The 13,284-nt window shown below is 36.8% G+C and overlaps 1 protein-coding gene across 2 annotated transcripts in view; it reads left to right on the top strand.

Annotated features, from left to right (window-relative positions):
* Positions 1–13,284, top strand: part of LOC107587571 (guanine nucleotide-binding protein G(I)/G(S)/G(T) subunit beta-1) — a 33,094-nt gene that overhangs the window by 19,030 nt on the left and 780 nt on the right. For both annotated transcript variants that reach the window (XM_016275391.1, XM_016275390.1), the window contains exons 2-10: positions 2,619–2,726; positions 4,058–4,096; positions 4,224–4,330; positions 4,732–4,795; positions 6,142–6,304; positions 6,858–6,924; positions 8,789–8,990; positions 9,111–9,327; positions 10,479–10,622. In XM_016275391.1, the coding sequence (XP_016130877.1) occupies positions 2,670–2,726; positions 4,058–4,096; positions 4,224–4,330; positions 4,732–4,795; positions 6,142–6,304; positions 6,858–6,924; positions 8,789–8,990; positions 9,111–9,327; positions 10,479–10,585 (1,023 nt within the window). In that variant the 5' untranslated portion in view covers positions 2,619–2,669 and the 3' untranslated portion in view covers positions 10,586–10,622. The remainder of the gene's footprint in view (positions 1–2,618; positions 2,727–4,057; positions 4,097–4,223; positions 4,331–4,731; positions 4,796–6,141; positions 6,305–6,857; positions 6,925–8,788; positions 8,991–9,110; positions 9,328–10,478; positions 10,623–13,284) is intronic.

Genomic DNA, 13,284 nt, shown 5'->3' with positions numbered 1-13,284 from the left:
ATTTTTCAAAATTATACCGGTTTCACGGTACATGATGGTATTTATTTTTTTCATGCATGACTGGGTGTTAAACATATTTTCTACTGATTGAGAGAGGAAATACTGCAGTATATTGGCTTAGAATGCCCTATTTTACTGTCTTGATGAATGAATATTGTCAAAAAATACCACACTAAATAGTGACTAAACACGACCCCTTGTAATACATGTTAACCAGGAGTCACTCTCATTTATAATCACGGCATTGTCTGATAAAATCAACATGCATCTACACTAAAGATCGGCTATGCGGTTGTTTTGGCTGTATTACTTTTTTGTCTCATGCAGCGCGCACTGCCTGCGTCTAACTAAAACACTAAAACAAACACAAAATTGCATGTGATATTAACAGACAAACTACGCTCATATTTATAATTCCAAACAGTGACAGGTGCACGAGTCGGCTGCGGTGCTTCTCTGGCGCTCACTGCACAGAACAGACGTCGAGAGAGGTGACACTTCTCCGGGAAAGTCAGACCTCATGTTCGCGGGACAGCACTGGCGAAATCTTCCAACTGAACAATAGCTAAGTTTTATCCAAAAAAGTCGCTAGGTGTGTCAGTATGAATATTCTATGGAAAAAAGCTGCGTGAAGGGTCTGAAAGTTGCTAAATCTAGTTCTAAAGTCGCGCTCGTGTGTGTGTGAGATGCGGGAGCTGATGGCAGGGGGCGGTGGATATTTGTGGCAGTCAATGTGGATATTGTGGATGAGTTCTTCTGTCTCATCACGTTCTATTAGCTCTACAGCTTCAGTTTCTGAACTTTCACGCTTAGTAACACATACAGCTGTTCCCTCACTACAGTGCAACAGTGAAAAGGGACCCCTTTCAAACAGTGTTGCGTTCTGAATGTTGTTTAAGCGACATATACCGGTATTGCGGTATTTTAAAAATTCATATCATAACAAAAATAAACACTGGTATTCGGTATGAACCGGTATACCGCCCAGCACTACATGTATGTATAGTTTAATACAAATGACCGAAAACCTACAAAGAGTAGGCCACTTTCTTAATTTAAAAACATGAGATACAGTGGGATGGGGGAAAATCGCCATAGTCTTGAGACTTGTTTTTTAAAAGTTGAACTTGCATTCATTTTACATGGCTTTCTAAACATGCCGCTCTCTTGTGCGAGACGCGAGTGCAACGCTGATAGATGCCCTGCTAGAAAATGTGGTAAATATGCGTTCTGTGTGAACGGCTTGGTTTCAGTTTTGCCGTAAACAACATATTCACCACACTGATGCTCTCGTTTTCCGCTATATATTGAATGAACAACGTAGCAGCGCCGCATCTAGTGGGTTCTACTGGATAGGTTAACAAAAGCATTAAAATGCAATGACATTGTCGTCACATTTCGTGCGCCACTGATAAGGCTGCCTGACGACTGACGCAGATCTAAAATTTTGAAAGCCCTAGTGTGTAGATCTTTTCTTGCAAAATGGGACAACAAGATCGCGAATTTGAAAGTGAAAGCACCCCAAGCTCGGCTTATAACACAGCAAAATAGGAACTCCCGTTCACAAAAATCAAATCACAAATAATACTACTGATGAAAATGAACGGGCTGAATGTTAATCACTTTAGTTTCCATATAACTATAAACTATGATAAAAGTTCATCAGCATGCATTGATTAATCCCATGATGTAGCGCTTAAAAAAAATATTGCGACCAAATCATGTGCTAGTGCGACCAACTGAGAAAGTTGGTCGCAAAAGAGCGACCAGTGGGAAGAATGAGTCTGGAGCACTGCCCTATATACTTTCCTAATTCACATTCTCAGTGCCCATAATGTTTGTCTGCTTAATCGTTCATTTAAATTAAATAACTTGCTCCCGCCTTTTGAAACTGCTTTCCTTTTCAACTGATGTCATCACGCTCCTTTTAAAAAAAAAAGTTTTTATTTTTATTTTTTGTTATTCAGCTCGTCCCTCCAACCACATGACCCCATTCTTGGATGTAGCGCCCAGTTTTCATCATCCAATCAATTCCCAATAGATAAAAACAAGTTCTGCCCTATGTTCTCATTGAATATCCTGTTTTTCATGGCATTTTTTCCCCATAATGTGACAAAAATTTTTTTTTTTTGAGCTACAGTTTAGGATTAGGTATTTTATCCATTGCCGATTATTGACATAATAAAAGGACAGAATCACAGCTCATTTCTTGCTGTTGTTCTCTTTGTACTTCTGCATTTTTCATTAAGGAGCAACAACTAATTTCACCACAAGAGGAAATGGTTCTTTGGTTGCTTTCAGTAGCTAATGCGGTGGGATGGGATCTTGAATTTACACCCTTGTGTATTGATAAACAATCTACTAGCAATCCATTAACAAATGTTACATGCAGAGATGATTCCTCTTGTAGATGCAGCTAGCGTGCGATGTTAGTGCGAACAATATGGTTGTTTTTATATCTGATGCTGAGACCAGTTTACTTGTTTCAAAACAGGAAATATGCACATTCAAATTTAAACTTGGTCTCAAGATGGCCAAATATCCTCCCGTTAATGTCTTTTGAAGGTATAACATTGGAATCGGAGCCTAAATGTTGGCTGTCTCTTTCTCTGCTGTAGATCCGAACGTGTCCCGGCAGTAGGAGTGAGGCAGAGCTTTAGAAGAGGAAAATGAGTGAACTGGACCAGTTACGCCAGGAGGCCGAGCAGCTGAAGAACCAGATCAGAGTGAGGACCTCTCTGATCTCATACACAACTGCATTTATTAATCCCTAATCCATACCTGTAACACAAGACATGCAACGTGTATACACATCTTTAAAATGTGTTTGGTATAATGTAATTGAAACTTAGTTGCTAAAATCAAATGAATAGTAATTTGACATACTAAATATTCTACTGCAAAAAAGCCAAATATCGACTAATGGATTGGCCTGGTCAATATTAATCTTATTACTACCAAAAATAGAAAAATATCTGCTGATTATTCAGCATTTTAAGTTGAGCATTAAATTAAATGGATAGTTCACCCAAAAATCTAAATTGTCATTTACTTATCCTCTAGTTGTTTCAAACCTGTACATCTGACTTCTGCTGAACACAAAAGATATTTTGAAGAAAAAAAATTGGTAACCAAACAGTTGCTGGTCTCCATTGACTTGCACAGTATTTTTTTCATACTATGGGAGTCAATGGGGACCAGCAACTGTTCGGTTTCCCACGTTCTTCAAAGTATCATCTTTTATGTTCAGCAGAAGAAAGAAATTCATACAGGTTGGAACAACTTGAGTGTTTAAATGATGACAGAATTTTCATTATTGGGTGAACTATCCCATTAAGACTCCAGGTTGAAAGGAGTCAGTGCAGCCTCTGGTTGTTGCTGTGGTAAATTTCGACCACCAGCGAAAAAACAAAAACAAAGCTCACATTCATAATTTCAGAGATTTTGACATGTCTGCTATATTTAAAATATCAGTTTTATTAAAGCTAGACATATTTCCTATGCAGCTATTAAGTCCTATGAAGTATGTGCACGTTTGTTTTTGTTTTTTACAACCTGATTACTTGGTAGTCTCTTGTTACTCAGAAATATTTGCATAACCAAAAGACATTAAAATACAGAGGGCGGATATTTACATACTTCTACGCTATGCAGGAAAAACGTTTACTGTAACTGTTCTGTTCTCATTCCTCAAAGAATTTACACCCGATACTTCCTCCATGAAGCCGCTTTTTATCTTTTTATTTTATCTCGGCCTGAGATAGTTTTACCAATCCTCTGTTGTTGTGTTCTAAAATATCCACATTTGTCTAAAAATCTTTGACCTTTTAGCCATAATCAAATCAATGAGTAAATTAACCGTAACAGGTCAGTAATGCTACCAATTAGATTACTAATATGATATGAACATTTTTTTAAAGAAGGAATTGTATATCACAGCGTATGTTATGTTACTTTATGGTTATTATTTACTAACCATTAACCCTAAATGTTTTGTATATAAAATAATGCCTCGTTCCACCGCATCTAAACTTTTCTCCTTTTCTTTTTTTCCTAGGATGCAAGGAAAGCTTGTGCAGATGCCACACTATCACAGGTAAGAAATTCAAATTTTCTGTTTAAATGTATAAATTTAAGTAACCATAATTTAAATCAATGGATTAATATCTATATCGATGCCACGTGTGTGGATGTTTTTTTAAAATTTGCATACATGTTTTCAGATCACAGCCAACATTGACCCTGTTGGCCGAATCCAGATGCGCACAAGAAGAACACTGCGAGGACATTTGGCTAAAATCTACGCCATGCACTGGGGCACCGATTCCAGGTACGGAACAGCTTCGTCACCTGATTTGCATGATGGCCTGACCTTATTTGTTAGCCCTTTGAAAACATCCTTGTACATCAGGGCGAGAGACACCGAGGGGTTTCCCTTTCGCAGTGGAGGTGGATGGGTTCATGGCTCGAGTGGTGGCCACTGCGTGCTATCCCTATTGCATTGAATCATGGTCTTTTATTGTGTTTGTGTAGGTGGTGAGTGATGGTTGTAAGTAGGTGTTATGACTAAGAATGTTGTTACTATTATAGCTACAGCCAAGAAAAAACTACAATTTTTGTGCCGAATGGTGCTGGGAATTGTTTGAGATTGTTCTGGGAGACAATCCTCCTGAATGTAGTTGTGCAGGTAAACCGCACTCGCTCACCTGTGCTCTTGTTTTCTCTGTGCAGGCTGCTCGTCAGTGCCTCCCAGGATGGAAAACTCATTATTTGGGACAGTTATACCACAAATAAGGTATTATATTTGTACTTGTTATTCTTTTATTTCTTGAATTTTAATTTCATATAGAGCATTTCACTATCACAGCATGAGCTTAAGCAAGTTGCACCTCTTTTCTGGGGTGGATACTAGCAACCATATTGATATTTTTTTTTTAAAAATTTTGTAATGGCTTGAATTGTTCTAAATAGGCTGCTGTTATAAACAGATCATTTGACTGTAGTGTCTATATTTATTTTATAGTTTACTGTGTAGAAATTATATTTTAATTGTACAACTTAATATTTTAAGATCTTATAATACATTGTAATTTATCAACCACAAATATTCTAATTCTAATTAGACTGGTTTTGTAAACATTTGTAATTTTACAAATTTTTTTTATTATACATCTTAAAAATATGACCATAAATTAGTGCTGGGCGGTATACCGGTTCATACTGAATACCGGTGTTTATTTTGTTATATGAATTTTTTAAATACCGCAAAACCGGTGCATGTCGTTAAAACAACGTTCGGAACGCAACACTGTTTGAAAGGGGTCCCTTTTCACTGTTGCACTGTAGTGAGGGAACAGCTGTATGTGTTACTAAGCATGAAAGTTCCCGAAACTGAAGCTGTAGAATTAATAGAACGTGATGACACAGATGAACTCATCCACAATATCCACATTGACTGCCACAAATATCCACCGCCCCCTGCCATCACGAGCGCGACTTTAGCACTATTTTGCACGTGATTTAGCAACTTTCAGACCCTTTTAGCGGCTTTTTTCCATAGAATATTCATACTGACAAACCTAGCGACTTTTTTGGATAAACCTTAGCTATTGTTCAGTTGGAAGATTTCGCCAGTGCTGTCCCGCGAACCCGAGGTCTGACTTTCCCGGAGAAGTGTCGCCTCTCTCGACGTCTGTTCTGTGCAGTGAGCGGCAGAGAAGCACCGCAGCCGACTCGTCAATAAATGAGTACAAAACAGCGTTTCCAAGCACCTGTCGCTTACTGATTGTTTGGAATTATAAATATGAGCGTAGTTCATCTGTTAATATCACATGCCCTTTTTTTGTTTGTTGTTTTTTTTAGTTTGTTACTCAGACGCAGGCAGTGCGCTGCATGAGACAAAAAAGTAATATAGCCAAAACAACCGTATAGCCGCTCTTTAGTGTAGATGAGTGCGATTTATAAATGAGTGACTCCTGGTTAACATGTATTAAAAGGGGTCGTGTTTAGTCACTATTAGTTCAGGAACTAATATAGACCCTGTGATGATCAGCTATTTAAAATGGTTTCTGCTACAGATTTGTATTACTTCCTGTGCTCTTCCATATGTCTTTTCCTGAGCATTTGTGTGTTGTGTTTCAGGTCCACGCCATTCCTCTGCGCTCCTCCTGGGTGATGACCTGTGCCTACGCTCCTTCAGGGAATTACGTTGCTTGTGGAGGTCTAGACAACATCTGCTCCATCTACAGCCTCAAGACTCGTGAGGGGAATGTGCGCGTCAGCCGTGAGCTGGCCGGACACACAGGTACAGGACGTGTCCTCCTGAAACTCTCACACACTGTGATTTAGCTCTTGTGAATATACATAAGGGTTGGTGTTTCACTAAGCTGTAATTACAGCATGAAACTGCACTGGTGTTTTCTGCACCCTCTTTAATATTATCCCATCTGATCGACTTTAATGACAGCATCAGCGATTACGTAATGCACTGTCATTCTGTTCAGTTGCTGTATGGGTGAAGAAATGTCCAGGTCATATTTCACCACTATATCAAGAGAAAAATAGGAAAATATATTTTAGATTTAATTAAATATTAATTTTAAAATTTAAATATTAATTTTAAAGTTTAACTTTTTTTTTTCTTTTTCTTTGTGATATCTATTTTCATGGCATATAAGCATCTTTCCCCTTCAAATTGTCATGAGTGTAATACAGCAATGTAAAACATCCTCCACACAATGACATATTGTTCATTCACAGATATTATTTTGTTTTTAAGTAAAGTATAATACATTTCTTAAGATTTTGAGAAGAAATATTGGTTTGGAATCATGTATTAAACTTCCTTCCCTCTTCAGGATACCTCTCTTGTTGCCGCTTCGTTGATGACAACCAGATTGTTACAAGTTCTGGCGACACCACCTGGTGAGTGTGAGGAACTGTATCCCAGCATCCCGAAGCTTGGATATCTCAGATACTAAAGCTTACATCTGCAGTTAGGACCAGATTTAGTTGTTAATGCCATCAGGAATATATTTTTTTCTTTCTTTAAAGTCAGGAATCGGATTATACATTTAAAAAAAAAGTTTTATTTAAATGCCATATGCTTTGTATTTCTTATATTATGTTTGCATTATCCTATTAAAAAAAATTACCATTCTATAAAATCAACATTCAGGAAGTAACATCATTTGAACCATTTCTACAACATTATGGGGAAGACAAAAATAATTTCTTCCCACTTTTTTATTTTTAACACAATTTATGGTGTTAGCTGCCACCTTGTGCTTAAGAAAAATTTATTTTAAATTATGGGAAATATATGTACAGTGGTGTGAAAAAGTGTTGGCCCCTTTCCTGATTTCTTATTTTTTTGCATGTTTGTCACACTTTAATGTTTCAGATCATCAAACAAATTTAAATATTAGTCAAAGATAACACAAGTAAACACAACATGCAGTTTTTATTATTAAGGGAAAACAAAATCCCAAACTACTTAAAAACCTTCATTTAAAAACTGCATGTTGTTCACTTGTTATCTTTAACTGATATTTAAATTTGTTTGATCTGAGACATTAAAGTGTGACAAACATGCAAAAAAAATCAGAAATCAGGATGGGGACCAACACTTTTTCACACCACTGTATATCATTAACTGCAAGCTAACATTAAGGTTGTAGGCTAAATCTTATGTCTATTTCTTATTTTTGTTTTATTTTAAGTTAATTTCAACATTTACTAATACATTTTTAAATCAGCACTATGTAACTTTTGGCGCTCTAGCGGTTTATAAACAGAACTGCACACATCCCGCGGAAGAACATTCCAACCGGAGCTTGAGTCTCTGGCGATTCACGCAGATATGTGTTACTCCGCAGCGGTGATGACCCGACCAGGCTACAATAGTCCAAATATAAGTACTTATTATAAGTGTACCGTAGTGATTCGGAATAAGACAAAAACGCGGTTTGGAAGATGAATTCATGATGTACTCGCTCATTGTATACATTTTGCAAATTTTGAACACAGATAAAGTTACATAGTGCTGCTTTAAATACAAATACAAAAATATATTTGTTAACATTTATGCCATGTGAACATGAGCAAACAATGAAGGCTTGTGTTTTTATTAACTAATATTATCTAAAATTATTACATTTGAAAATGCATTACTTTGTTTATCAAATGAGACTTAATGTGAAAATTTACCATAAAAAAATTATGTAATAAGAGACAAGGATAAGCAGATGCTTACCCTCCTTGTGAAGGGTGTCAATGATTGTCTTCTGGACAGTTGTCTTCCCCATTGTTGTGTAGCCTAGTGAACCAAACTGAGAGACCATTTTGAAGGCTCAGGAAACCTTTGCAGGTGTTTTGAGTGGATTAGCTGATTGGCATGTCACCATATTCTAATTTGTTGAGATAGTGAATTGGTGGGTTTTTGTTAAATGTGAGCCAAAATCATCACAATTAAAAGAACCAAAGACTTAAACTACTTCAGTCTGTGTGCATTGAATTTATTTAATACACGAGTTTCACAATTTGAGTTGAATTACTGAAATAAATGACCTTTTCCACGACATTCTAATTTATTGAGATGCACCTGTATAATTATTTTTAGATATTTAATTATTTGTATTTATTTTTCTTATAAATGTAGGCCTGATCAGATTTTCCAGCTCTTATCTGCAGCTCTGAGAAATGTTGCAGTTAATTTCTACAGGCATTTTGATTTCTCAATTATGTGTATGTGTTTTGAAGCATCTGAATGTTGTGATCTGTCCCGCAGTGCTCTCTGGGACATAGAGACCGGTCAGCAGACAACCACATTCGCGGGTCACACCGGTGACGTGATGAGTCTGTCTCTGGCTCCAGACACCAGGCTGTTTGTGTCAGGAGCCTGTGATGCCTCCGCCAAACTCTGGGACGTCCGTGAGGGCATGTGCAGACAGACCTTCACTGGCCATGAGTCGGACATCAACGCCATCTGTGTGAGTATTCCTAACACAGTACAGATTAAAACTAAATAATGTATTCTTAGGAATAGGCGCTCTAGTGCATGTAATTTCTTGAAGTATTGAAACTAGAAAGAGCTCATATTCCCCCTGCAGTTCTTCCCCAATGGAAACGCGTTTGCGACTGGCTCTGACGATGCCACCTGCCGGCTCTTTGACCTGCGTGCCGACCAGGAGCTCATGGTTTACTCTCACGACAACATCATCTGCGGCATAACCTCCGTGGCCTTCTCGAAGAGCGGCCGCCTGTTGCTCGCCGGCTACGATGACTTCAACTGCAACGTGTGGGACAGCCTCAAGGCCGACCGCGCTGGTGAGATGCGCACACACAGATGGCTGGAAAACTGCAAACATATGCTACTAATAGTTACTAATAGTGGTCTAGTGACCGCCCTGAAAGCAAACAAACCAACCATACGACACACACAGTGGTGTTGTTTTACATATGGTTCAGTGCTTGCTAGATAACATGCCACATTGATTTGTCTCTTTTGCATACAACAACCATGCACAGTGCATGCACAGAAAAAAATCCAAATTTTAAAGCCTTTATAATGTTGAAATATAACATTTTAATTCTTCAAATGAGTTAAAATACACGTTGCTATTTTATCGATTGCATACACTGCATTTCTGAGTAAAAATCTTTTCTGTACCCAATGTTTTTTAGTGTATGCATTCAATACAAATATTAGCCACATTTCAGCTCATTTGAAAATTGAAAACATTACAGTTGAACATTGTAAGGGCTTTAAAATGTGATATGTTTATCAACAGACTGCTTGGCTTAAATATTTACATTTCCAATTACATTATATTTCCAAGTTACTTTGTTAGATCGTTTTTGTTTTTTGGGGGGGGGGGGGGGTTTTGGGGGGGGGGGGGGGTTTAGGTTGAATTTCTTTGAAAATCTTTTCTACACATTTATTTTTTATCTCTAAAATATAAAACTAAATTAATTTATGGGATATTTACATCATATATATATATTTGTGTGTGTGTAATTAGTATCTACAAACTAACGTGCAATTTTCACTCAGAAATTGCTAGTACATTTTACACAATTACAAAGAAACCGAAAGTAACATTGAATTATGCATGAAATTTTGAAGTACACTCAAATGGTAGACTAAACTGAATGGTATGTACTTGTAAAATGTACTACAATACTGTTTTATTTGAAAATGACCAAAAATAGTTATTTTTACAGTGTACAATCGAAACTTTAAGTTCATCACCATTGCAAAAACTCTGTTTGGCATCCCATAAAAATGTTTTATGTAGAAACAATTTTCACTCAGAAACTGCTAATTTTACAGTTAATTACAAGGAAAAAGGTATGTAACATTTTAAAGTAGAAAAACTGAAATAGTATTTTCTTGTCAAACATACTCCAATAATCTTTTTTTTTTTTTTTCCCTCAATAAAACATTGTGTGGTTTACTGATGTTTGGACTCTTTCAGGTGTGCTGGCCGGCCATGACAACCGAGTAAGCTGTCTGGGTGTAACCGATGACGGTATGGCAGTGGCTACAGGGTCCTGGGACAGCTTCCTCAAGATCTGGAACTGAACTCTGAAGGTGCTTTCAATACAACATGTCCGATACAGTAAGAATCAACCTCTTCCAGCACAACCTAGTGTTAAACAAGAGATACTTTGTGTGTTTTACATGCCATTTAAATGTATCCTTGTATCACCTTCTGATATTTTTGGCTACACTTTAGTGAAGATCAGAGGGCTGATATGTAATGGGCAGATTTTTTCAACTTTAATGTTATCAGGGCTTAAAGTTCTCCGGCAATGTGCCGGGTCTCCGGCGTGCAGCGTCTGACTCGAAAAAAAATCCTGCGGCCTTAATGTATAGCGATTATCCGTGTGGATGGGTGGAGGGAGGGGGGGGGTTTAGGTTGAATTTCTTTGAAAATCTTTTCTACACATTTATTTTTTATCTCTAAAATATAAAACTAAATTAATTTATGGGATATTTACATCATATATATATATTTGTGTGTGTGTAATTAGTATCTACAAACTAACGTGCAATTTTCACTCAGAAATTGCTAGTACATTTTACACAATTACAAAGAAACCGAAAGTAACATTGAATTATGCATGAAATTTTGAAGTACACTCAAATGGTAGACTAAACTGAATGGTATGTACTTGTAAAATGTACTACAATACTGTTTTATTTGAGACTTTGAAAAAATAGTTATTTTTACAGTGTACAATCGAAACTTTAAGTTCATCACCATTGCAAAAACTCTGTTTGGCATCCCATAAAAATGTTTTATGTAGAAACAATTTTCACTCAGAAACTGCTAATTTTACAGTTAATTACAAGGAAAAAGGTATGTAACATTTTAAAGTAGAAAAACTGAAATAGTATTTTCTTGTCAAACATACTCCAATAATCTTTTTTTTTTTTTTTCCCTCAATAAAACATTGTGTGGTTTACTGATGTTTGGACTCTTTCAGGTGTGCTGGCCGGCCATGACAACCGAGTAAGCTGTCTGGGTGTAACCGATGACGGTATGGCAGTGGCTACAGGGTCCTGGGACAGCTTCCTCAAGATCTGGAACTGAACTCTGAAGGTGCTTTCAATACAACATGTCCGATACAGTAAGAATCAACCTCTTCCAGCACAACCTAGTGTTAAACAAGAGATACTTTGTGTGTTTTACATGCCATTTAAATGTATCCTTGTATCACCTTCTGATATTTTTGGCTACACTTTAGTGAAGATCAGAGGGCTGATATGTAATGGGCAGATTTTTTCAACTTTAATGTTATCAGGGCTTAAAGTTCTCCGGCAATGTGCCGGGTCTCCGGCGTGCAGCGTCTGACTCGAAAAAAAATCCTGCGGCCTTAATCAAAAATCTTGTTGATTGATATCGAGTTCGCCTACCAATGGTATGAGAGGAGCACAGCTTTCACTCTCAACCAAACTAACATTACTAGCCAATCAGAATGTTTTGCTCTTATAAACACAAGATGTGCATAATGGTATCTAATTACGGAGTCACAGCCCTGATGAATGGAGAAGCGCGACAAAAAGCTGCGATGTCCATCTAGCGCATATTTACATAAAATAACTAATTAAAAAGCAGCGGAGCTTTGTAAACAGCTCAGAGTGGTCATGTCAAACGATATGATTGCCAGAACAAATTTACCAGGATTTTTGAAAAGGTCCTGTTCAAGCCAATCAAAATGTTTTGCTCTTATAAACACGAGACACGCATAATAGTATCCAACTGCAGAGTCGCAGCTGATGAATGAAGCGCGAGAGACGTTGAAAAGGCTGCGAGGCGCAATGGTCAAAGATGTCCATCTAGTGCATCTTTACATAGAAAAACGAATTAAAAAGCAACGGAGCTTTGTAAACAGCTCAGAGTAATCACGTCATCTCCATAAGAACGATATGATTGCCAGAATAAATTTACCGGGATTTTTGAAAAGGTCCTGTTCACACATGATCTATTAATGGTAACTTGCCGGTAATTTACCAGTAGGGGCTAAATGCATTATCTCACTAGACTTGTAATGTAAATCATTTATAAATCTTTGCCAACACAGGAGAATACATCATATTTCTAAATATGCCATTTATTGTACATCGTGATTTCAAAATAAAGTTTCTGCATGTGGCCAAACAGTAAAATTAAATGGATTTAAACACAGTTTAATCATTCTGTAAAGTGAAACGTCACCAGGCCGTTGGCGCCCTCTGCAGGTATTTGTTTTAATACACAATGTACTTTAGGTAAGGTTATGTTCATATTATGTATAAGCATATTACATTATGTATTTTAACAGTGTTGTTCAATACAATTATGTAATTTCTTGGTTTTGATATTTTATTTGAGCCAATTATTATTGCCTCATCGTTAGTTTATATATAAATAGTCATACTAAAGCCTGGTTTTCACTTAGGTCTGTTTGTTACTAAAAATATCTTACTCAGTTTTTATCTTACTCAATATTACTCAGTTGTCAAAATAATCAGTAGATTACTTGATTACCAAAATAATCATTAGTTACAGCCCTAGATTAGTTAAAATATTTCTTAATACAACTGCATTGTTTTACTTTTTGTAATTAAAAGACAAATATCTTGTCATTGAACATTTCTTAAAAATAGTATTAAATTATGGTCACGTTCTAGTGAACCAAGTAATCTGTATTTTGTCTCATCTCGTGAGCTAAATGTATTGTCGATAAGCAGTGCTATAGCTCATAATTTTCCAAGTGTATGATACAGCTTTCATT

Source organism: Sinocyclocheilus grahami, unplaced genomic scaffold, assembly GCF_001515645.1.
Source record: "Sinocyclocheilus grahami isolate Dianchi unplaced genomic scaffold, SAMN03320097.WGS_v1.1 scaffold94.1, whole genome shotgun sequence".
Lineage (NCBI taxonomy): Eukaryota > Metazoa > Chordata > Actinopteri > Cypriniformes > Cyprinidae > Sinocyclocheilus > Sinocyclocheilus grahami.
This window is presented reverse-complemented; position numbering and strand designations above follow the sequence as displayed.